This window comes from Vulpes lagopus, chromosome 4 (assembly GCF_018345385.1).
Source record: "Vulpes lagopus strain Blue_001 chromosome 4, ASM1834538v1, whole genome shotgun sequence".
NCBI classification, from domain to species: Eukaryota; Metazoa; Chordata; class Mammalia; order Carnivora; family Canidae; genus Vulpes; species Vulpes lagopus.
This window is the reverse complement of record NC_054827.1, coordinates 40,166,340-40,192,154: the sequence shown is the minus strand read 5'-3', so window position 1 is coordinate 40,192,154 and position 25,815 is coordinate 40,166,340. Positions and strand designations below refer to the sequence as shown.

Sequence of the window (25,815 nt, the reverse complement as noted above, 5' to 3'; positions counted from 1 at the left end):
GTGGCCTGTACCAGGGGCCAATCGAGAGAGCACATTCAGGGGTGGCAAGTAGCTGCGTTGCACCCTTGTTGAGGTGAGAGTAGCAGGAGCTCTACCTGGACGCTCAGCAAAGGGCTGAGCTGAGAAAGAATCTGGGAACACTGCCCAGTGAACACTGGGACCTTGTTCAAAACCAAAACTTTCTTCTCTGGCCATTCTCAGTCTGCCTGCCTCTCTCTCTCTCTCTCTCTCTCTGTGACTATCATAAATAAAAAATAAAATAAAAAAAAAAAAAAAAAAAAAAAAAAAAGCTAAACACCAATGCTTGTTGAATCTTGATAGCTGGAAATAACTTCAAAATCATTCCTCATACTCATTGTTCCTTTTTTTAATCCCAAAAAGATTATTGTACTGCACTCCTTTAGAATATATACTTGGGCATATATGTGTCCTCATTTCTAATCTACTGCAAACTTAAAATCAAGATTTTTTTTTTAAACGAATGCTAAGGACCTTAGCATGAATCAGGTGCTTCTCTGAATCTAAGGAACTCATTCGAGGAGAATAAGAAATACACACAGGAAAAAGATAACAGCATCCAGCCAATGCTAAGTGCGGAGTGAAGGGGCCAAAGTATGCTGTGAGAGCTGAAAGTGCAAGCTCATCTGATAGGAGCCCACGCACACGGGGCACACATGCAGGCAAGAACAATGCAAACAGGAAAATGGGACAGTTATTCACGGGATTCCGTAAATGACTGGGAATCGTCGGCTGGGAAATTCCTATAGGAAAGGAGTGGGAGGAAAGTTGCGCAGCCCCAAGGGATCACAGCCTCCAGACAGGCCCAGGATGGGATTTCGGGATCAAATAAGAGGTGGTGAAGGCAGTGCTCCAAAAAGGCGAATTGGGCATCAGAGGAGAGCACAGGTTGGCAGGGGTGGCAAGTAGCTGCGTTGCACCCTTGTTGAGGTGAGAGTAGCAGGAGCTCTACCTGGACGCTCAGCAAAGGGCTGAGCTGAGAAAGAATCTGGGAACACTGCCCAGTGAACACTGGGACCTTGTTCAAAACCAAAACTTTCTTCTCTGGCCATTCTCAGTCTGCCTGCCTCTCTCTCTCTCTCTCTGTAACTATCATAAATAAAAAATAAAATAAAAAAAAAAAAAAAGCATTTAGTTCATATGTAGAATCTCCAAAATTACACCGTTTGCATCTCCTGCCTCATGCATGCATATTTAACTCTTACATGAACAGATAAAAGCCTAAACAAAACTTAAGTCTGAGCCCTCGCTCACAGCAGGGAAGGGACTCTGGGTTTCCTCGTGCTCCCCTTTCTTCTGAGCCACCATCTGCGATGGAAGTGGCATGCAGGGAAGTGGCACGCTGAGGAAAGGACACGAAGGGATCTATCCAGGAACCAGAATTCAGGAGAGAGAGGGAGCATGGACGAAGAGAGGGCAGCTTAAGGCTAGAAGACTACAGATTTTTCATATGGGAAAGGGTTGTATACACAGACTTACACACCCCAAGGATAAAAGGCCCTAATATGAATTAAAAAGAAGAAGAATGCATGTTTAGTGAAGCTGAGGACTTCTTGGAAATAACAACAGAAATGTGATGAGCACTGGTGTTTTTCCTGTATGTTGGTAAATTAAACACCAATAAAAGTTAATTAAAAAAAAAAAAAAAGCTAAACACCAATGCTTGTTGAATCTTGATAGCTGGAAATAACTTCAAAATCATTCCTCATACTCATTGTTCCTTTTTTTAATCCCAAAAAGATTATTGTACTGCACTCCTTTAGAATATATACTTGGGCATATATGTGTCCTCATTTCTAATCTACTGCAAACTTAAAATCAAGATTTTTTTTTTAAACGAATGCTAAGGACCTTAGCATGAATCAGGTGCTTCTCTGAATCTAAGGAACTCATTCGAGGAGATAAGACATACACACAGGAAAAAGATAACAGCATCCAGCCAATGCTAAGTGCGGAGTGGAGGGAGCCAAAGTATGCTGTGAGAGCTGAAAGTGCAAGCTCATCTGATAGGAGCCCACGCACACGGGGCACACATGCAGGCAAGAACAATGCAAACAGGAAAATGGGACAGTTATTCACGGGATTCCGTAAATGACTGGGAATCGTCGGCTGGGAAATTCCTATAGGAAAGGAGTGGGAGGAAAGTTGCGCAGCCCCAAGGGATCACAGCCTCCAGACAGGCCCAGGATGGGATTTCGGGATCAAATAAGAGGTGGTGAAGGCAGTGCTCCAAAAAGGCGAATTGGGCATCAGAGGAGAGCACAGGTTGGCAGGGGTGGCAAGTAGCTGCGTTGCACCCTTGTTGAGGTGAGAGTAGCAGGAGCTCTACCTGGACGCTCAGCAAAGGGCTGAGCTGAGAAAGAATCTGGGAACACTGCCCAGTGAACACTGGGACCTTGTTCAAAACCAAAACTTTCTTCTCTGGCCATTCTCAGTCTGCCTGCCTCTCTCTCTCTCTCTCTGTAACTATCATAAATAAAAAATAAAATAAAAAAAAAAAAAAAGCATTTAGTTCATATGTAGAATCTCCAAAATTACACCGTTTGCATCTCCTGCCTCATGCATGCATATTTAACTCTTACATGAACAGATAAAAGCCTAAACAAAACTTAAGTCTGAGCCCTCGGCTCACAGCAGGGAAGGGACTCTGGGTTTCCTCGTGCTCCCCTTTCTTTCTGAGCCACCATCTGCGATGGAAGTGGCTGCAGGGAAGTGGCACGCTGAGGAAAGGACACGAAGGGATCTATCCAGGAACCAGAATTCAGGAGAGAGAGGGAGCATGGACGCAGAGAGGGCAGCTTAAGGCTAGAAGACTACAGATTTTTCATATGGGAAAGGGTGTATACACAGACTTACACACCCCAAGGATAAAAGGCCCTAATATGAATTAAAAAGAAGAAGAATGCATGTTTAGTGAAGCTGAGGACTTCTTGGAAATAACAACAGAAATGTGATGAGCACTGGTGTTATACACAACTGATGAATTACTAAATTCTATGTCTGAAACTAATGATGAACTGTATGTTGGCTAACTGAATTTAAATTTTGAAAAAAGGAAGTAACAGCAGAAGCCAGAAGACCTCACATCTCAGTGTCACAAATGAGGCAGTAACAGCCAACCTGGAATTGTACATGTACCAAATGAAAATTCCAGTTGGGAACAGAGGCAAGGGGTGCATGGCTGGCTCAGTCAGAGGAGCGTGTGACTCCTGATCTCAGGGTTGTGAGTTCAAGGACCATGCTGGGCATAAACACTACTTTAAAAAAAAAACAGGCAAAAGAAAGACAATTTCAGAGAAAAATGAGGACAGTGTCAGGGTTATACACAACTGATGAATTACTAAATTCTATGTCTGAAACTATGATGAACTGTATGTTGGCTAACTGAATTTAAATTTTGAAAAAAGGAAAGTAACAGCAGAAGCCAGAAGACCTCACATCTCAGTGTCACAAATGAGGCAGTAACAGCCAACCTGGAATTGTAATAAGAAATTCTGAAAGATGCTTTTCATGAAGAAAGAAAATGATCCCATATTCCAAGATGCAAGAAGGGGTGAAGTGCAAAGAACTGGCAAAAATGTGGCTACAGGGAATAGGCACTGACTCTGTAAAGCAAGACTACTAATGTCATATAGGACTCAAGAGGATGAGAGCTCCTGAACACATGACAGTGCCATCCCTCAGGAGAATATCCACTTCAAGGGCTCCAAGATCCTTGCTTATGTGAGAGGAGGGAAATTCTGATTGACTTTCGACTTTAATAATTCCAATATGCATTTCTAGGGTAACCACTAAAAGAAGTAAAATGGAATTTCAAATCAGGAGAAAGAATAATAGAGATAGAAATTTCCACCGTAGAAAAGAGCAGAGATAAAAACAAACAGATGGCAGGACAAGTAGAAAACAGAACGGGATGCACACAGAGCAATCTCGCAGACTGGACTGAACATGCCAGTGGCAACAAGCCCAGTTGCAGGTAACTCTTATGTATGAAAAGAAGAATGAAATGTGTATGATATATGCACAGACATACCACACGCACACATACACATGCGGAAAACTCGACACAGAAAAAGACGGGTACTGACATCACACAAAACAAGTATGAAGCAAAGGCACTAGGGATGAGGACACACAGAACAGTGACTGCATCATACATGCTCTTTCAAAACACAAATATATCAAACATATCACTTATAAAAAGTGACCATGAACATTCCCGCCACAGTGTAAAGAATTAAAATGTGTAGAGCATGGTCTCTGATCACAGAGCTAGAAATTTAAAATAATTTTTAAGTAACTTAGAAATATCTCACACATAAAGAAATTCAGAAACTTCTAAATAACTGGTTGGTAAAGAAAACATTAAAATGGAAACTAGAAAGTATTTTGAACAGAATTAGCAGCAAAATACATAGCAAACCTTGTGGAATATGACTAAAGCAATAAATCTGTTTCTTCTATACCAGGTATCTTTTGAAAAATCAAACATTTGAGTATAGAATTAGTTTATAATTCTCACATATCGTAACATATCCCAAGCATGTATTGACTGTTTTGCTATCAGCATTAAGATTAGCATACTGAGCCTTAGGATCTATCCTCCCCAGATTTTCTTGCTGCATCTGCAAAACTGGCAAAGCCATGTTTTCAACAAGCACTGAAGTGCCTGCCATGGTCAGTGCACATCCTCGGCCCTTGAGATATGTAAAGATGGAGTGGGAACCCTTGAAAAATACCGTATGGTGTCAAGGTCCAGCATCCCAGCCCCCAAATTTATAGTAATGAAAGCAGTGAGGCATGTGCCATTAGCACTGTTGAAGGCAGGAGGAGGAGCACCTGGTAAGGTGACACTTAGGGTTGTCCTCACCAGGGCCACCTGGGAAGTGCTATATCTCAAGCTGCAAGAACTTACCCACATGTTAGAACAACTGGGATGCCTTCAGCGATACCGGGCATACTTACATCTATTATCACACACAACATATGCATTAATATAACTTAAATGTGTGTGTGTGTGTGTGTGTGTGTGTGTGTGCCCTCAGTCTCCATATTTACTCTGTTGCTAAGAGACCTCTGAAAGCTCACAGTGATACCTAACACCCGCAATTGGGAGGGCACACCCCCAGGAATGGTGATGAGTGCTGTTTGTAAATAACTTTGACTCTTAAAATCAATCAGGTAACTTCTGCAACAGCAGTTCTCAAACTTGAGCGAGCATCAGAGTACCCTGGGGAGACATTTCTAACACAGCTGGCTGCTACTGCCGAGGTTCTGACCCAGCAGCTTTGGGGTGTAGCTGAGAATCAGCATTTCCAACAAGCTCCTGGGGATGCCACTGGTCCCAGCACTACACTTGAGAATGAGCATCCAAATCAATCATTCACACTCATGCATCTTCTCCAGACGGCACTTCTGTATTCAGAAATAATTTCAGAATATGTCACATAACCCGAAACCCTTTCTAAGGTCTAGAATAGAATGTGACCTCTTTTTTTCTGAGGCATAATTTTGAAGGAAGAGAAGATCTTATACTCCATTCCAAGAATATATGGGAAACCACTTTCACTCCCAAGAAAACTCACAGAGCATACGGATCATTTAACATGAATCAGAAGGCCAACATACAAAGTTCCAAGGAATCCCCCCTTTTACGCAGTAGGGAACTCTTCTCTCAATCTTTTATGTAGAGATTATTAAATAGTTGAAGGGCCAAAGAACAAAGAAAATTAAAATCAAAGCCCTAGGACACATTGTCAGTTAAAGAAATTAAGTTAAGCCACAGTTGCCTGGCAATTACAATTAGGGTCAGTGAAATAGAATTTGATTCCTAACAGAAGAGCATCTTCCTCCAGGCCTCTAAGTGCAGACGCTCCTTGGCTTACAATGGCACTAGATCCTGATAAACCCATCATAAATCAAAACTATCATTAAATCAAAAATGCATTTTACACACCAAACCTACCAAACATCACACCGTAGCCTGGCCCACTTTAAGTGTGCTCAGAGCTCTCACGTTAGCTCGCAGTTGGGCAAAACTGTGTAACACGAAGCCTATTTGACAAAGTGTCGAGTAGCTCCTGTAATGCATGAACACTGTACCCAAAGCGACAGACAGAACGGCTGTGTGGGTACAGACGGTGGTCGGTGTATCGGATACTGACTCTTGTGATTGCAAGGCTGCTGGGAGCTGCGGCCACCACCCAGCATCATGGGGGGAGATCAGACCACATGTCACTAGCCCCAGAAGAGATCCACATTCAGACATCCACTTTTACACCTTTGTAAAGTCGAAAAATTGCAAGTCAAACTACTTTAAGCTGGGGAGGGGACATCTGTATGGCTAAAAAAGAATTTCAAGCAAACCCCAAAACAAAGGTGCCTGAAAGATTCACACACACACAATTAACCCCGCCACCAAGCCATCAGCGATGGGGGCACCTGTTGTGTCCCAGCATCTCCTTTCCCTGAAGCCCAGCACTCATTCTTGTAACAGCCAGGGACAAAGACCTTCCTGTGTGTCTCCAAGGCTGCTTAGGGGAGGAAAAGAAGTGGAAGGGTAACCTCATCCCTCGAGGCACTGAGGTCTGACCTTGGAGAAGTAGCTCTGGAGGTGACTTACACATATTCTGCGAGGTGGGTCCACATAAGAACAAAGAACACTCACACGAGATGTCCAGGAGACTAGAATGCACGTCCCTCTACTCAGTCACCTAACTTCTTGTCTTTGAGAATCTGACAGGCTTAGTTCACTTCACCAAGCCTAACAACACAAGACAGGTATAAGCATTAAATCAGAGTGCTTCTAACTGCTGGGGCAAGTAACTCCCAAGTTTTAGTGACTCAGAGTAGGAGCTTTGGTCCCACCCACAAGTGCAACGTGCCACCCTGTAGGATGCAGGCACTGTCCCCTCCAGCCTCTTGCTCTGCTGTCCCTGGGCCCCTGTGTATCCGGCCCAGAGACCCCATTTCCATCTGGAAGAGCTACGTCACATTACCCAACCTAGCAGGAGAAAATGAATGGGAACTGTGGTTTCTGGATGAGATGCCAACTTCTACAGATAGCTCTGTGCTGGGGAAGGACCAGCCAGAGAGCAAGAAGGTGATGTCAACACGGCCCTTCGGAACAGATGACTCCACTGCTGTTTTATATCAGTCTTCAGATGTTCAACAGAGGAGCCACTGTACAGCCCTGGGTGAGCTACCTCTCGGTGCCTCCAGCACTGTGGTCACTCTTCAGTGATCTGGCTTCTTTGTAGGACATGTCTGCACGAGCCATCAGACTGCACTGTCCAGTACAGGCCACCACCTGCCACGTGTGGTTGTCAAGTCCCTGAAGTAAGGCCAGTCCAAATCAAAATGTGCTAGGGAAACACAGGAGCTTGAAGACTTAGCAGGAAAAAAAATCTGAATAGTTTATTCAATTGATATACTTTGAAATAATATTTTGGATATATTGGGCTAAGTAAAATATTAAAATTAATTTCACCTTTTACAAACTCTTAAAAATGTGGCTCCTACAAGTTTTAGGATTACAGATGTGGCTCATGTTACATTTCTTTTGGACAGGAATGATGTAGAGTAGCTAGCTCTTACATTTTAGAAAGTTCTAGAAACAATTCTACTTAAAGGGTTTTTATCTAAGTGTATTATACACTATTTTGAGAAGATAAAGAAAAATAATAAAATATAGATCATCCCCAAAAGTTTTTTTTTAATTTGAATATAGTTGACACAGAATGTTACATTATTTTAAGGTGTACAACTTACTGATTCAAGTTTATACTTTATGCTGTGCTCACCCCAAGGTAGCTCCCATCTGTCACCACACAACACTGTTTCAACACCATTGACGATATTCCCTATGCTGTGCCTTTCATCCCCGTGACCCATTCATCTATGATTAGAAGCCTGTCTCTCCCACAACCCTTCACCTATTTTGCCCATTTGTCTTCTGTATTTATGGGTCTGTTCTGCTTTTTGTTTATTAATTTTTTATTAATTTTGAAGATTTTATTTATTCACAAGAAAACAGAGAGAGGCAGAGACACAGGCAGAAGGAGAAGCAGGCTCCCTGTGGGGAGCCCAATGTGGACTCAATCCGAGGACCCTGGGTCATGCCCTGAGTTGAAGGCAGACACTCAGCCACTGAGCCACCAGTGCCCCCCTATTAATTTGTTTTTAGATTCCACACATGAATGAAATCATATAGTAACTGTCTTTTTCAGTCTTATTTATTTCACTGAGCATAATACCCTCTTTTTATGGTCATGCTAAGATGATCGTTCATAATCTGCAACCACGGTGGGAAGACAGCTGGCAAGGAAAGGGATGGTAAGAGCACGGGGCACTGGTCATACACCGTGGAGCCCTATTTACAGATGAGAGTACAGGCAGCCAGAGCAGGGCAAATGGGACTAATTCTGTGCAGCTCTAATTCCTTTCTCCTACTTCCTTTTCCCTTTTATTAGCTCTCAACTTTTTCTTTTAAAGATTTTATCTATTTATTCATGAGAGACAGAGACAGAGAGAGACACAGGCAGAGGGAGAAGCAGGCTCCGTGCAGGGAGTCAGACGTGGGACTCGATCCCAGGTCTCCAGGATCACACCGAGGGCTGAAGGCGGCGCTAAACCACTAAGCCACGGGGGCTGCCCCCTCTCAACTTTCAATTACAATGTATTTCTTGTCAACCAAGACTTACAACCAGGTGGACTCTGTTGATTATCTCTGCATAAGCTATCTGGACATGGCTTTATTAAGTAAACACCCATATGTCTCTTGCTCCAGAAAGTCTTATTCAAAGGAGAGACCTGAGGAAAGTTAGTTAAAAGGTGGTCAGGACTCAAGGAGCTTCCCTGGCACCTACGGGTAGAAGCTCCCTCTGGGCGCGTTAGTGTGCTGCCTCTGTGTCCTTTCCAGTTCACAGAAATCAGTCACCGCATCCTGTGCTCCTACAACACTGACATAGAGGAGCTCTTCTCAGAAATTGACCACTGCCTGGCCATAAACCGAAGTATTCTTCAGCAACTGGAGGACAGGTGTAGCCATGAACTCACAGAAGAAGACTGGGAGAAGATCCAGATACAGGTAGGCGTGGGTCACTCCCTGGAAGCAGTGGAGCCCCCAGGAGTCTGGGTGACGTCAGGGGGGGACTTGGGGACCCTGCAGGGCCAGGCCCATTCTCTCAGCCTTGGCTGTGCCTCTACCCTGAAACTTTGTCATCCAGTCTGGGGTGAGGTCAAGGCCCTTCAGTTGGAAACTTGTTTGATGATGCCCTTTTGTGAATAATGAAAATACCCAAGGGGAAAGACTGCCCTATGTGGTAGCTTCCTGGTTTTCCTTCAAGCCCTAGCCTGCCATCCTCTGGCACCTGTAGTAGCCCTGGGAGAAAGGGAGACTGAGAATTCAACAGAGGAAAAACTTACTTAGAAAATCATTAAAAATAGGAAATTTTATAAAGAAGCTTAGCAGCTACATGGGGTCAAGGATTTTGAAAAAGACCACTCTATTGCTCAACTAAAAGGAAATCTTTATCGCTAATGTTCAGCATTTTATTTTAATTTTTTTAAAGCCTTATTTTTTTTTAATTTTTATTTATTTATTTATGATAGTCACACACACACAGAGAGAGAGAGAGAGAGAGAGAGAGAGAGGCAGAGACACAGGCAGAGGGAGAAGCAGGCTCCACGTACCGGGAGCCCGACATGGGATTCGATCCTGGGTCTCCAGGATCGCGCCCTGGGCCAAAGGCAGGCGCTAAACCGCTGCGCCACCCAGGGATCCCAATGTTCAGCATTTTAAAAAGTATTTTTGTTTGTTTTAAAATTGCTTATCACAGGTGGTTACTATCCCTTTCCATTTTCCAAAAGAGTAACATTATATGAAAAAAAAAAGAGTAACAGTATATGTATAATCAGTGTTACTGTAACACAGGATGAAACTTCATTTCTAGAAGATGTATATCTCTTGGTATATACAGCTCTCAGTTAAATGTAGGAAGTTTCACATTATGACAGAGCTAATACCTGCATGACTACTCACTTCCCGTCTCGTGGCGCAGGCCCTACATCGGGAAACCTATGAGTGCCCCATCTGCCTCACCCCACTCCCAGCCAGCAGCGACTCTCACCAGGATGCATCAGGGATGCGCTGCAGCCAGACTTCCCGGGAGACAGTCCTCCTGTCCTGCTCACATGTGTTCCACCACACATGTCTCCTTGCTCTGGAGGAGTTCTCCTTGGGGGACTGCTCTCCTTTCCATGCCTGTCCTCTCTGTCGCTCTTGCTATCAAAAGAAAATTCTTGGATATTGAATTCACGATCAGGAAAAAATTATATAATTCCTGGGGTCGGGGGGATTTACCTCAATTTTGTACAGATTGTAGGAGTTTGGGGTTAAGTGCTATAGTGTCATCTCTTCTCCAATGAAATATACTCTTAGTAGGTGTACATAGGAACCCTAAATATATTTTAAAAGCTGGCAACCTAGCCAGCTTTAGTCTTTAGTTTATAAAAATTTCAAATTGATGGATTTAATCAGTTGAAATAAGTGAGGAATGGATAAAAACTTGAGTTTCAGAAGTTCTAAAATTTAGTGATTTGCTATACTTCAAGTTGATCAGATGCTCCCTTATTTTCATGGTCATCTGACTAACTGGCCTATTTCCATGAAGTTCTGACTAGCACCAGGTGGACCTGCCAGGATGGTCACAGCACACTGTTTCCAGGCTCAGCCTGTGTATACAGCTACTTACATATAGTGACTGTCTGATCAATAAGCTGGTAACCTAAAAACATTCTTCAATTGTCTTAGATCTCCCGCCATTCCTAATATTTGTTTTGTAGTAATTGCTTTATTTCCATGTGATAAATAACTATTGCACTTCAGCACTTCGAATATGTAAACCCAAAGTATAAAAATAAAATATTCAGTGATATTCAACACCAGAAGATGGTAAATCACATTTTAATGACTTAGAGCCATAATACTATTTTAGCTTGTCCATGAAGAAGAAATCTACGAAACTACTTTGATCAGAAGCATTTGACTCTGGTTTACTCTTCCTGGGCACTTGGTTGTTGACAATAGCAAAGTACAGTTGTACAGGTCAGGTAGCACATAAGGCCCCGCATTTCAGTGGTTTACAAAGAAGCCTGTTCTTTCTGAACCCCACAGCCCATCAGCAGTGGGGTGAGGGCTAAGGGCTGAGGGGTTCCTCTAAGTGGTCTCTGGCTCCCTAGCTCCTCTGCCCTGAGTCTGTGGATGTTCTCATCGCTGGGGAAGGGCAGGCAGAGACATTTTATGGCCCATGCTTTGGGCATAGGGGTGCGCATCACCACAGCCATAGCTAACTATGGGGTAGAGACAGTGAGTGAGAGCCCAGCAGGAAAAAGATGCAGGTCACCAAGCCCAGATGCACATATGTCAAGAGTATAGGACAATCCCAATATCTTAGAAAGAAAATGTATATTCCTATGTTTTTATCTCATCCTTTTAAAATATTAGTCTGGTATGTTTTATTTACAAATAGCTATGTATGCACATACATATCGCTTATGAATAAATGACACTTATATTGGGGTTTGCTCAAACATGTTTTTAAATGATGGAGTATCCCATTGCAAAGTTTGGATAAGTAAAAATTTGTCCAAAATTTGTTATAATCTCCCCCTAATCCATAGGAACTGTGTTCCAAGACCCGCAGTGGATGCAGGAAACCGCACATGGAACCAAACCCTATTTTTCTGCTACACTTTCTCCTATACACACCTATGATAAAGTGTAATTTATAAATTAGCTTTGTAAGACATTAACGATAGCTAATAATAAATAGAACAATGTACTGTAGTAATGTACAGTACCTAGGCTCTCAAAATATCTTACTGTGCTGTACTCCCCTTCTGGTGATGACGAAGCTGTAGATAAAATGCCTACATGACAAGATGGAAGTGAGGTGAATGATGTCAGCCCTCTGATACAGCGTCAAACTATTGCTGTTCTTCTGATGACCTGTCAGGATGATCATCTGTTCCAGGACCATGGAAAGTGGGACTATGGAAGGGGATGGGGGGCAGAGTAACTCAGAGAGCTTAGAGTGCTCTAAATAAGGAGTAAGCACTTCTGTCCTGAGACAGCAGAGAGAAGCTGCTCACAGACCTCAGGTGTCCACTCAGAAGGTCAATGAGGCAGATGTCTCTCCCTCCATGGCCCAACAGGAGAGAAGAGCCATGTGACCAAGGCCTGGGCAGTCTGATTCCACTGCCCCAATCTTGGAACCTGGATAGAGAGTCCAAGGTTGCACGGGTAACTGAGTGACAGATTCCACTGAGGACTGTGTGTGGCCACATCCCAATGCTTGTTCCTGGGCATAATGATCTGGGTCTTGCTGCCCAGACCCACTGCATTCCTGCCTTCCTTCTGAACCCATTTATTCAGCTTTCCCACTGATATCTGTGCTGCCGAATATCCTTCCGGTAAACTTTTTTTCCTGGTTAGGGGCAGAGTCCACTTCTGCTCTGTGCAACCAAGTACTTTACTTGACATAGGAATTAGTGAATAGACTCTCAGGAAAATCAGTGGGGATGGCATCTGGAATTGGTCCTCCCTGGGGATGAGGGCAGTGAAAATCTCATGAGAGCTCAGAGATGAGTCTCAGGTAGCTGTGACAATCTATGTCAAATCAGGTCATTTTATCTTTCTTTTTTTTTTTTTTTGTATTTTTTTAATTGGAGTTTGATTTACCAACATATAGTATAACACCCAGGGCTCATCTCGTCAAGTGCCCCCCTCAGTGTCCGTCACCAAGTCACCCCATCCTCCCACCCACCTCCCTTTCCACCACCCCTTGTTCGTTTCCCAGAGTAGGAGTCTCTCATGTGCTGTCACCCTCTCTGATATTTCCCACTGATTTTCTCTCCTTTCTCCTTTATTCCCTTTCACTATTTTTTATATGCCCCAAATGAATGAGGCCATATAATGTTTGTCCTTCTCCAATTGACTTACTTCACTCAGTATAATACTTTCCAGTTCCATCCACGTCGAAGCAAATGGTGGGTATTTGTCGTTTCTAATGGCTGAGTAATATTCCATTGTATACATAAAGCACATCTTCTTTATCCATTCATCTTTCGATGGACACCGAGGCTCCTTCCACAGTTTGGCTATTGTGGACATGGCTGCTAGAAACATCGGGGTGCAGGTGTCCCCGCGTGTCATTGCATCTGTATCTTTGGGGTAAATCCCCAACAGTGCAATTGCTGGGTCATAGGGCAGGTCTATTTTTAACGCTTTGAGGAACCTCCACATAGTTTTCCAGAGTGGCGGCACCATTTCACATTCCCATCAACAGTGTAAGAGGGTTCCCTTTTCTCCGCATCCTCTCTGACATTTGTGGTTTCCTGCCTTGTTAATTTTCCCCATTCTCACTGGTGTGAGGTGGTATCTCATTGTGGTTTTGATTTGTATTTCCCTGATGGCAAGTGATGCAGAGCATTTTCTCATGTGCATGTTGGCCCTGTCTATGTCTTCCTCTGTGAGATTTCTCTTCATGTCTTTTGCCCATTTCATGAATGGATTGTTTGTTTCTTTGGTGTTGAGTTTAATAAGTTCTTTATAGATCTTGGAAACTAGCCCCTTATCTGATACGTCATTTGCAAATATCTTCTCCCATTCTGTAGGTTGTCTTTTAGTTTTGTTGACTGTTTCTTTTGCTGTGCAGAAGCTTTTTATCTAAAAAAAAAAAAAAAAAAAAGAAGCTTTTTATCTTGACGAAATCCCAATAGTTCATTTTTGCTTTTATTTCCCTTGCCTTCATGGATGTATCTTGCAAGAAGTTGGTGTGGCCAAGTTCAAAAAAGGGTGTTGCCTGTGTTCTCCTCTAGGATTTTGATGGAATCTTGTCTCACATTTAGATCTTTCATCCATTTTGAGTTTATCTTTGTGTATGGTGCAAGAGAGTGGTCTAGTTTCATTCTTCTGCATGTGGATGTCCAATTTTCCCAGCACCATTTATTGAAGAGACTGTCTTTTTTCCAGTGCATAGTCTTTCCTGCTTTGTCGAATATTAGTTGACCATAAAGTTGAGGGTCCACTTCTGGATTCTCTATTCTGTTCTATTAATCATGTGTCTGTTTTTGTGCCAGTACCACACTGTCTTGATGACCACAGCTTTGTAGTACAACCTGAAATCTGGCATTGTGATGCCCCCAGCTATGGTTTTCTTTTTAAATATTTCCCTGGCTATTCGGGGAAATATCATTTTCTGATTCCACACAAATCATAAGATTATTTGTTCCAACTCTCTGAAGAAAGTCCATGGTATTTTGATAAGGATTGCATTAAATGTGTAAATTGCCCTGGGTAACATTGACATTTTCACAATATTAATTCTTCCAATCCATGAGCATGGAATATTTTTCCATCTCTTTGTGTCTTCCTCAATGTCTTTCAGAAGTGTTCTATAGTTTTTAGGGTATAGATCCTTTACCTCTTTGGTTAGGTTCATTCCTAGATATCTTATGTTTTGGGTGCAATTGTAAATGAGATTGACTCCTTAATTTATCTTTCTTCAGTCTCATTGTTAGTGTATAGAAATGCCACTGACTTCTGGGCATTGATTTTGTATCCTGCCACACTGCCGAATGGCTGTATGAGCTTTAGCAGTCTTGGGGTGGAGTCTTTTGGGTTTTCTATGTACAGTATCATGTCATCTGTGAAGAGGGAGAGTTTGACTTCTTCTTTGCCAATTTGAATGCCTTTTTTTTGTTGTTGTCTGATTGCTGAGGCTAGGATTTCTAGTACTGTGTTGAATACTAGTGGTGAGAGTGGACATCCCTGTCATGTTCCTGACCATATGGTCCTTGTTTTATCTCTTGTTGATATGATCTATCATGTTGATTGTTTTACGAGTGTTGAACCCACCTTGCATCCCAGGGATAAATCCCACTTGGTCATGGTGACTAATCTTAATGTACTGTTGGATTGTATTGGCTAGTATCTTGTTGAGAATGTTTGCATCTTGCATTTTCATTAGTTTCCATGAATCTTTTTAATTCTTCTCTAATTTATTGGTTGGTTGACCCATTCATCTTTTAGCAGGATGCTCTTTAACCTCCACGTGTTTGAGTTTCTTCCAAATTTCTTCTTGTGATTGAGTTCTAGTTTCAAGGCATTGCAGTCTGAATATATGCAGGGGACAATCCCAATCTTTTGGTATCAGTTGAGACCTGATTTGTGACCCAGTATGTGGTCTATTCTGGAGAAAGTTCCATGTGCACTTGAGAAGAATCTGTATTCAGTTGCATTCATATGCAAACTTCTGTTTATATCTGTGAAATCCATCTGGTCCAGTGTATCATTTAAAGCTCTTGTTTCTTTGGAGATGTTGTGCTTAGAAGATCTGTCATTTGCAGAAAGCGCCGTGTTGAAGTCTTCTATATTAGTGTATTATTATCTAAGTATGTCTTAACTTTGGTTATTAATTGATTGACATCCTTGACAGCTCCCACATTCGGGGCATAAATATTCATGATTGTTAGGTCTTCTTGTTGGACAGACCCTTTAAGCATGATATAGTGTCCCTCTTCATCTCTTACTATAGACTTTGGGATAAACTTTATCTGATATGAGGATTACTACCCCAAATTTCTTTTGAGGACCATTTGAATGGTAAATGGTTCTCCAACCTTTCATTTTCAGGCTGGAGGTGTCCTTAGGTCTAAAATGAGTCTCTTGTAGACAGCAAATAGATGGGTCTTGCTTTTTTATCTAGTCTTAAACCCTGTGTCTTTTTTTTTTAATTTTTTATTTATTTATGATAGAGAGAGAGAGAGAGAGGCAGAGACACAGGCAGAGGGAGAAGCAGGCTCCATGCACCGGGAGCCCGACGTGGGATTCGATCCCGGGTCTCCAGGATCGCGCCCTGGGCCAAAGGCAGGCGCCAAACCGCTGCGCCACCCAGGGATCCCAACCCTGTGTCTTTTGATGGGATCATTTAGCCCATTCACGTTCAGAGTTACTATTTAAATATATGAATTTAGTGTCATCATAATACCTATTCAGTCTCTGTTCTTGTGGATTATTTCTTTGGGCTTCCTCTTTCTTTTACAGTGTCCTCCTTCATATTTCTTGCAGAGCTGGTTGGATGGTCACATATTCTTTCAGTTTCTGCCTATCCTGGAAGCTCTTTATCTCTCCTCCTATTCTGAATGAGAGCCTTGCTGGATAGAGTATTCTTAGCTGCATGTTCTTCTCATTTAGTACCCTGAATATATCCTGCCAGCCCTTTCTGGCCTGCCAGGTTTCTGTGGAGAGGTCTGCTGTTAATCTAATATTTCTCCCCATATAATTTAGGGATCTCTTGTCTCTCATGCTTTCAGGATTTTCTCTTTATTTTTGGAATTTGCAAGTTTCACCATTAAATGTTGAGGTGTTGAATGGTTTTTATTTTATTTGGGGGGGGGGCACCTATCTCCTGGATCTGAATGCCTGTTTCCCTTCCCAAATTAGGAAGGTTCTCAGCTATGATTTGTTCAAATATACTTTCTGCCCTCTGGCCCTCTTGGCGCTCTCTGAAACTCCAATTATACACAGATTTTTCCTTCTGAGGCTTTTATTTCCCTTAATCTTTCCTCGTGGTCTTTTAATTTTCTTTTTTCCTCTGCTTTCTTCCTTGCCATCAACTTGTCTTCTATGTCACTCACTCTTTCTTCTACCTCATTAACCTTCATCATTAGGACTTCCAGTTTGGATTGCATCTCATTTAATTGGTTTTTAATTTTGGCCTGATTAGATCTAAATTCTGCAGTCATGAAGTCTCTTGATTCCTTTATGCTTTTTTTCCAGAGCCACCAGTAGCTTTCTAATTGTGCTTCTGAATTGGCTTTCTTTTTTTCTTTTTGACCAAAATTTCTTTTTTTTAATAAATTAATTTTTTATTGATGTTCAATTTACCAACATACAGAATAACACCCAGTTGCTCATGAATTGGCTTTCTGACATCGAATTGTGATCCAAATTCTGTAACTCTACGGCAGAGAGTATTGTTTCTGATTCTCTCTTTTGTGGTGAGTTCTTCCATCTAGTCATTTTGCTCAGTGCAGAGAGGCTGTATGAGCAGGCTGAGTCAAGAATATCAACCACGACCTAAGAAATTTCACCCTAGATGATTCTGCCGAGGTCAGAGACCAGAAATTGAAAAAAAGATCAGAATGAAATAAAACAAAAGGACCACTAAGTGAAAAACAAATTTTAAAATGAAGTGGTAAAAAATAAAAGGCCAAGAATCCCAAAGAAGAGGGGAAAAAAAGAAAAGGGGGGAAAAAGCAAAAGTAAAGAGGGAAAAAAAAAAAAGGAAAAAATGGGCGGGGGAGACTGGGAAATGGTGGTGGTGAAGAAGCTGTAGTGGAGGGAGAATGTAATCTACCTCAGGGCTCCTAGGGGGTGATCCTCTTGGTTCTGAGTATACTTAAGTTCTGTATGTTAGAAGATGCTCAGTCCCAAATTTATATAAACCAGAAATAATTGTAGAGGGCCCCACCATTGACCACCAAAACATAAGTGAGATAAAAGAGAGGGGCAGAATTGGAATGAGGAATCTCACAGAATGAACCAGCACGGTATACCACTTGGTTCTGGGTGCATGCTGGTCACGTTTTAGAAGGTATTAACTTCTGCCATTGTAGAACAAAATGAGGCAGAGAAAACAAAAAACACAAAACATAAAAACCATATCGTGTATATCTCTCCAAATTGAGTATGTTGAAGGAAATCTAGAAGTGGAAAATACATCTAGGACCTGTAATTGTAGAAATATTAAAGTCAAAAAGGAAGAAATTTAAATATGAAGAGGTGGTAAAATATTGTAGTTAAGGTGGGAAAAGAGAAAAAATGGAAAATTACAGTCTGATATAAAAACGAGTTGCACTGGAAAAAGGAAGAAAAAAATAGGAGGGGTATCTTCTAGTTCTATATACTGTAAATCCCTCAAACTGCCTGGTCAAGAAGTTGCTCTTCCCCTGTTCTTCCAGTTGTTCTTCTGGGGGAGGGTCTGCTGTGCTCTCAGGTGTGTGTACCTGGGGGAGATGCCCCACCCCCTGCCGGGTGCCGGGCTCAGTGGGAGCTGTTTACCCCGTGAGGCATCTGTTCCCGGTGGCCTCGCCTCTCCCAGACACACGGTGAAACAAGGAGGAGTAACAACACTGGCGGCGGCCAGCTCTCCAGCTATGGAGTCAGCTCCCCCAGGAACCACCTGCAGCTCCCAGTCCACACTGGCCTAGATGCCCCCAGGGCAGCGGGGGGCGCTGATCTGCACAGCTTGGGGGCGCCCAGCGGCAGGAGAGTCCTCACGGTCCTCTGCCCTCCCCGCCTTCGCCTGTCCCGGGGGAATGCAGGATTGTGGGCTGTGTCCACTCAGGCGCCCTGTGCTGCTGCAATCGCGCTCCCAGGGCGCTCGACTCCCGAAGGCAGCAGGGCGCAGCCCCCTGACTGACCGGCTTCTCCCGGACGCCCCGCTGAGCGCGCGCTCCAGCCCTTTACCAGCTCGGCCCGCGGTGTGTGGCGCACTGTCCCCGGGTGCACTCCCTTCATTAGTGACTCCGGGAACCTGGAGGCTCCACTGCCCCTCCAGTGATTCTGCTTGATTTACCTGCTGAGCACCTTTCTCCGGGAAGAATCCGGTGCGGATTTTTAGTTTCTGCTTCTCGGGGGCTGGGCTTTCCTGTCCCAGAGGCTTTTCCACAGGCCTTAGCCCTGCTCCTGGAGGGGCAGGGGGCTCCCCCAATTGATTCTTTTTTTCTCCCCACCTTCCTACCTGGTTAGGAGCGAACACCTTTCTCTGTAGCATTCCAGCTGTTCTAAATCTCAGGTCGAATTCGTAGGTTTTCAGGATGATTTGAAAGTTATCTAGGTTGCAGTGAAATGCCGGGACACCTGCACCCCGATGTTTCTAGCAGCAATGTCCACAATAGCCAAACTGTGGAAGGAGCCTCGGTGTCCATAGAAAGATGAATGGATAAAGAAGATGTGGTCTATATACATAATGGAATATTACTCAGCCATTAGAAACGACAAAGACCCACCATTTGCTTCGACATGGAGGGACCTGGAGGGTTTTATGCCGAGTGAAGTGAGTCAACCAGAGAAGGACAAACATTACATGGTTTCACTCATACAGGGAATATAAGAAATAGTGAAAGGTATTAAAGGGGAAAGTTGAGAAAATGAGTGGGAAATATCAGGGAGGGAGACAGAACATGAGAGACTCCTAACTCTGGGAAATGAACAAGGGGTAGTGGAAGGGGAGGTGAGCAGGGGGTTGGGGTGACTGGGTGACGGGCACTGAGGGGGGCACTTGACAGGATGAGCACTGGGTGTTATACTATATGTTGGCAAATCGACTCCAATAAAAAAATATACAAAAACTTATCTAGGTAAGTTGGTGGGGCCAGGTGAGTTGAGAACCCCTACTCCTCCGCCATCTTGCCCCACCTCAAATCAGGTCATTTTCTTATTGAAAACCCTCTGGAATGATTCCCATCAAAGACTTGGGAGACCCAAATCTCAACCACAGAATAAACAGGGACTTCAGTGCAGTAGCTGCTTCTCTGGAAGTTTGATGATGATGACACATTTTCAGGTCAAGTCACAAAAACCATGCAGACTTCCATACAATTACAGCTCAGCCTCAATTCTCTTATGTAAAAACTGGGTCACTGACCAAGAAAGAGTTGGGGCCCCCAAGAAGCAGGGCATCAGTGAAGGATGTGGGAAAGGAAACTCCTGTGATGCTATTTAAATCCATCATCATAATCATGTTTATATTTCCCAGCGGTTGGGCACTTAGTTTATTACCATTCTGATCAGTACATTCCAGTTTTGTTTCAGGGCATCAGGGAATAGGATTTATCAGTCCTGTTAAAACAACAAGCTCTTATTTCCTGTTTGTTGGATGGGGCTTGGCAGGTCTGCAGTGGGTTCAGCTCCAAACTGTGCGTTAGATCCAGATATGTTCCCTGAGCTTTGTGAATTTGGTTTCTGGCACCTGAAACCAAAGAGTTGTGATGAATACAAGAAAGCACAAACTAAGGTGGACCCAAAGAAGAGAAAGAAACAAGAATGGGAACAAAGACAGGCAGGAAGGAGGCTGAGCTGCCTGCTCTGGGAGCACTCCACGTTGGGTTCTGAGCCTCTTAGTAGGGGACTTGAAAGGGACACTCATGTCTGTTACACAGTTCATCATGTCCATGAGTTAAAAACAAGACAAATGTTAGGAGAAGAATGACAATTTTTTTTGAGAAAAGTGTCTCCTCCCTTCTGTTTCTCAAACTGTTCACTGGGGTGGCCGTGGAGGAGCACCCCACAGATCTCGTTTCAAGAGAATAGACTGTGAGGAATTAGAGAGCGGACATCTTCCAGCCACTGCCGCTTCAGATCTGCCTGAGTGCCTATGCCAAGGCCATATGCTTACAGGCAGCCCCTTAGCACTACAGGGGTCCAGACCCTGCTATGGGGGAGCACACCATTCACATTGATATGTATTCCCACCTCATGGACAACCATTGCTCATACTCAGACATGAATTTTACCATAAGGACAAAATTATATGACACAATAAATAAAATGGTGTTCACTCTGGTGTCCCTTCAGATATACAGTGGTGAGTTTCATGGGACAAATCTGTAAAATGTTCCTCAGTATAATGGCCACACCAATGACACCATGTCATTGACCATGGTCAATGACAGCAATTTCTGTGAAGTTCACTCTGATGTAGTCTAGTGGAGATGCTCTCTGTGGTGTATATGGCTTGCTTGACCAGAATATCTGTAAGGGTGTACTGCCTGCGTATACTTCAAGTAATTCTTTTTTTTTTTTTTAATTTTTTTTTATTATTATTTTTTTAATTTTTTTTTATTTATTTATGATAGTCACAGAGAGAGAGAGAGGCAGAGACACAGGCGGAGGGAGAAGCAGGCTCCATGCACCGGGAGCCTGATATGGGATTCGATCCCGGGTCTCCAGGATCGCGCCCTGGGCCAAAGGCAGGCGCCAAACCGCTGCGCCACCCAGGGATCCCTACTTCAAGTAATTCTGATGGAAAGTCATTTCTAGTGCTGTTTTGATAAATACTGGTGAACAGTAAGTTTCTAATTTACTCCCTAATAAGTACCAGGACTGTTTGCTTCTTTCATATAAGACAATCTGCATATAAATTGATATACCTTAATAGACAACAACAGCATGTTAAATATAGTTAACTACTTCCTGGAAAAGCTGAAAGCTTATAAAGGGCACCTGCAGACAGAGCTGTCCTTACTCTTCCCTGAGTGAGCCACTAGCAGCACCAGAATTTCCATTTAAAAGAAATAACACAGCATAGAGAATACAGTCAATAGTATGATGGGGACTGATGGTAGCTAAAGCTGTGTACCTGATACTAATGTAACATTGTGTGTCAACTATACTTAAAAAAATGTTAACAAAAATACAAATAAATAATGTGTGGATCTGATCTCTTATTCTAGCAAACTAGGCAAACTCAAATGCCTCTGCAGTCAACCAGGTAACAGATTAGTGAAGAAAGCTAATTATTGGGTTAGCTTATTATTATTGGGTTGATTCCAAACTGTAGAACTTAATGTTGTCAGATTTTCTAATACTTCAAAAGAATATCTCTCAATCAAAAGATACTTAATCTTTTGACACTGACAGCAATATAGTATTGGCATAAAAATATATCAGTGAAACAGCCCAGAAACAGATACACACACACACACACACACACACACACACACACACAATTAATTTATGACAAAGAAGCCAAGAATATGCCACGGAGAAAGAACATTCTCTTCAACAAATGGTGCTGGGAAACTGGGCAGACATGTGCAGAGGAGTGAAACTGGGCCACTATCTTATACCAGACACACAAATCAACTCAATGGATTAAAGACTTGAACCTAAGACCTGAAACCATAAACTTCCTAGAAGAATACATAGGTGGTACGCTCTTTGATGTTAGTCTTGGCGATTTTTTGGATTTGACACCAATAGCAAAGGCAGCAAAAGCAAAAATAAGTGGGACTGCATCAAACAAAAAAGCTTCTGTAGAGAAAATAAAAATAAATAAAACCCACAATCAACAAAACTGAATGGGAGAAAAATGTTTGCAAATCATATACCTGCTACAGGGTTAATATCCAAACTATGTAAGGAACTCATACAACCTAAGAGCAAAACACATAATCCAATTTTAAAAAGGGCAAATCTGAATGGACACTTTCCCAAAGACATACAGATGGTCAACAGGCACATGAAAACATGCTGTTGGTGGGAATGCAAACTGGTGCAGCCACTATGGAAAGCAGTGTGAAGAGTCCTCAAATAATTAAAAATAGAACTACTATATGATTCAGCAATTCCACTTCTGTGTATTTATCCAAAGGAAATGAAAACACACATTCAAAAAGATATTAGCATGCCTGTGTTTACTGAATTATTCACAATGGCCAAGATATGGAAATAACCCAAATGTCTATCAATAGATAGATTTTAAAAATATGATATCTATATCTATACACATAAAACACACACTGGAATATTATGCAGCTATATTAAAGGGGCAAATCCTGTTGTTTGGGACACATATGGACCTCAAAGGCATCATGCTAAATGAAATAAAATCAGAGAAAGACAAATACCATGTGATCTCTCTTATATGTAGAATCTAAAAAAATACATAGTAAGAGAGAGCATAGATTGGCGGTTGCCTAAAGTGGGGAGTGGGTAAAATGGGTGAAAGTGATCAAAGGTACAAACATCCAGTTATAAAATAAGTCTTGCTGATGCAATGTATAGCATGGCTATGATAGTTAACAATATTGTATTGTGTATTTGAAGGCTGCCAAGAGTAAATCTTCAAATCTCTCATCACAAGGAAAAAAAGATGCGTAACCGTGTGGTGGTGGATGTTCACTAACTTATGGTGGTGATCATTTCACTATATGTTGTTAAATCATCATGTTATGCACCTGAAGTTAATATAATGTTGTATGACAATGACATTTCAGTTTTGAAAAGACACTGAGGTTACAGCTATAAACTAAAACAGCTATGGTATTATGATATTTTTGTGATTTGTTAACATTGACTAAATTTTTAAAATGTTGAACTGGTAAAATCACGCTTTGAGGTGAGCACAGCCCCCAGGCCACTTGTTTGCCATCTGTATATTACACAGACACACTGGAGTGGGCGGGGGGACGACCATGAAGATCAACTCCCTACAATGAAACCAAGATATTCAGGGCTTGAAAAGTTTTCTTTTAGATGGATTATCATGATGATAGCCCAGTAAACATCCATAACATAACTGGCTTTTATTTTATTTTTTTTAAGATTTATTTATTTATTTATGATAGAGAGAGAGAGAGAGAGAGAGAGAGAGGCAGAGATACAGGCAGAGGGAGAAGCAGGCTCCATGCTGGGAGCCCGACATGGGACTCGATCCCGGGACACCAGGATCGCGCCTTGGGCTAAAGGCAGGTGCTAAACTGCTGAGCCACCCAGGGATCCCCCCATAACTGGCTTTTAATAACACTACTTCTTAATGTAATTTTCTAAAACCATTTAACTAAGATAATTTGAAGTAACCTGGTGGATGTGATTATTAAAAGTTGGGAAATACCCCCTACCCCCAAACAATTTAATTTTAACATAGCTGATCAGTAGCCAACAATTAGGTAGCAAGAACAGCTGTTTGGATCCATCTTGGATCAAGATAAAAATATTAACTGCGTTAAAAGGCAGCAAAGGGGAAGAAAAAGTCTTCCTTGACCCTCTTGGATCCCTGGCTGGGTCTAAAAATTAAACTAACAAAGACCGCTTAACAGGAGAAATGCACACAAATACATTTAGTACAAGTATTACATGACATGGGAGCCTTCATAAAGAAATGAAGACCCCTTTCTGCCCCTGGACGCCGCCGAGTAAGCATCGTTAAAGTCTCCTCTCCCACCGCCGTCATGTCTAAGTCAGAGTCTCCCAAAGAGCCCGAGCAGCTGCGGAAGCTCTTCATCGGAGGTTTGAGCTTCGAAACGACCGATGAGAGTCTGAGGAGCCATTTTGAGCAATGGGGGACGCTTACAGACTGTGTGGTAATGAGAGACCCCAACACCAAGCGCTCCAGAGGCTTTGGGTTCGTCACGTCCGCCACCGTGGAGGAGGTGGACGCGGCCATGAACGCCCGGCCGCACAAGGTGGACGGAAGAGTCGTGGAACCAAAGAGGGCTGTCTCCCGAGAGGATTCTCAAAGACCCGGTGCCCACTTAACTGTGAAAAAGATTTTTGTCGGTGGCATTAAAGAAGACACTGAAGAACATCATCTAAGAGATTATTTTGAACAGTATGGGAAAATTGAAGTGATTGAGATCATGACTGACCGAGGCAGTGGCAAAAAGAGAGGTTTTGCTTTTGTGACCTTTGACGACCACGACTCTGTAGACAAGATTGTCATTCAAAAATACCATACTGTGAATGGCCACAACTGTGAAGTAAGGAAAGCCCTATCAAAGCAAGAGATGGCTAGTGCTTCATCCAGCCAAAGAGGCCGAAGTGGTTCTGGAAACTTTGGTGGTGGTCGTGGAGGTGGTTTTGGTGGGAATGACAACTTTGGTCGTGGAGGGAACTTCAGTGGTCGAGGTGGCTTCGGTGGCAGTCGAGGTGGTGGTGGATACGGTGGCAGTGGGGATGGCTATAACGGATTTGGTAACGACGGAAGCAACTTTGGAGGTGGCGGAAGCTATAACGATTTTGGCAATTACAACAATCAATCCTCAAATTTTGGACCCATGAAAGGAGGAAATTTTGGAGGCAGAAGCTCTGGCCCCTATGGTGGTGGAGGCCAATACTTTGCCAAACCACGAAACCAAGGTGGCTATGGCGGTTCCAGCAGCAGCAGCAGCTATGGCAGTGGCAGAAGGTTTTAATTACTGCCAGGAAACAAAGCTTAGCAGGAGAGGAGAGCCAGAGAAGTGACAGGGAAGCTACAGGTTACAACAGATTTGTGAACTCAGCCAAGCACAGTGGTGGCAGGGCCTAGCTGCTACAAAGAAGACATGTTTTAGACAATACTCATGTGTATGGGCAAAAAACTCGAGGACTGTATTTGTGACTAATTGTATAACAGGTTATTTTAGTTTCTGTTCTGTGGAAAGTGTAAAGCATTCCAACAAAGGGTTTTAATGTAGATTTTTTTTTTTGCACCCATGCTGTTGATTGCTAAATGTAATAGTCTGATCATGACGCTGAATAAATGTGTCTTTTTTTAAATGTGCTGTGTAAAGTTAGTCTACTCTGAAGCCATCTTGGTAAACTACCCCAACAGTGTGAAGTTAGAATTCCTTCAGGGTGATGCCAGGTTCCACTCGAAATTTATTTGCAACCTGCTTGGGCACAGAAGCCATTGTCTCCACAAACCTTGGTGTGGTTGAACTGACAGTTAATGTGTTGTGACCTGGAGTTCACCGTTAAAAGGGTCACCCAAGCAAAGTCCTGGAGTTTATTTGGTTATTATGATTGTTGGCACATCCTATGCAATATATCTAAATTGAATTATGGTATCAGATAAAATTATAGATGGGATTAAAGCTTGTGTATCGTCCATTATCGTGTGTAATCAATAAACGATTTAATATTCTCTTGAAAAAAAAAAAAAAAAAAAAAAGAAATGAAGACCCAAAGAAATGGACCTATTTTCTACTACATCTGATGAAGAGTAGGCAGTTGTGGGAAACAGGATA

The 25,815-nt window shown here is 42.6% G+C and overlaps 3 protein-coding genes across 8 annotated transcripts in view; 2 read left to right on the top strand and 1 right to left on the bottom strand.

Annotated features, from left to right (window-relative positions):
• Window positions 1-11,549, top strand: part of RNF32 (ring finger protein 32) — a 49,480-nt gene extending 37,931 nt beyond the window's left edge. For 2 of the 4 annotated variants that reach the window (XM_041753537.1, XM_041753538.1), the window contains exons 8-9: window positions 8,939-9,106; window positions 10,080-11,546. In XM_041753537.1, the coding sequence (XP_041609471.1) occupies window positions 8,939-9,106; window positions 10,080-10,331 (420 nt within the window). In that variant the 3' untranslated portion in view covers window positions 10,332-11,546. Of the gene's footprint in view, window positions 1-8,938; window positions 9,107-10,079 lie in introns of all 4 variants that reach the window. The other 2 variants (XM_041753540.1, XM_041753539.1) reach the window with 2 other exon arrangements.
• An 8,048-nt stretch (window positions 11,550-19,597) lies between these two features.
• The window catches only part of LMBR1 (limb development membrane protein 1), a 155,631-nt gene continuing 149,413 nt past the window's right edge, over window positions 19,598-25,815 (bottom strand). The window contains exon 16 of one of the 3 annotated variants that reach the window (XM_041751966.1): window positions 19,598-20,057. In XM_041751966.1, the coding sequence (XP_041607900.1) occupies window positions 19,897-20,057 (161 nt within the window). In that variant the 3' untranslated portion in view covers window positions 19,598-19,896. The remainder of the gene's footprint in view (window positions 20,058-25,815) is intronic. The other 2 variants (XM_041751956.1, XM_041751957.1) reach the window with 2 other exon arrangements.
• On the top strand, window positions 24,040-25,002 carry LOC121489222 (heterogeneous nuclear ribonucleoprotein A1-like). Its single transcript, XM_041751968.1, has one exon. It carries the CDS (start codon window positions 24,040-24,042, stop codon window positions 25,000-25,002), a length of 963 nt encoding a protein of 320 aa, XP_041607902.1.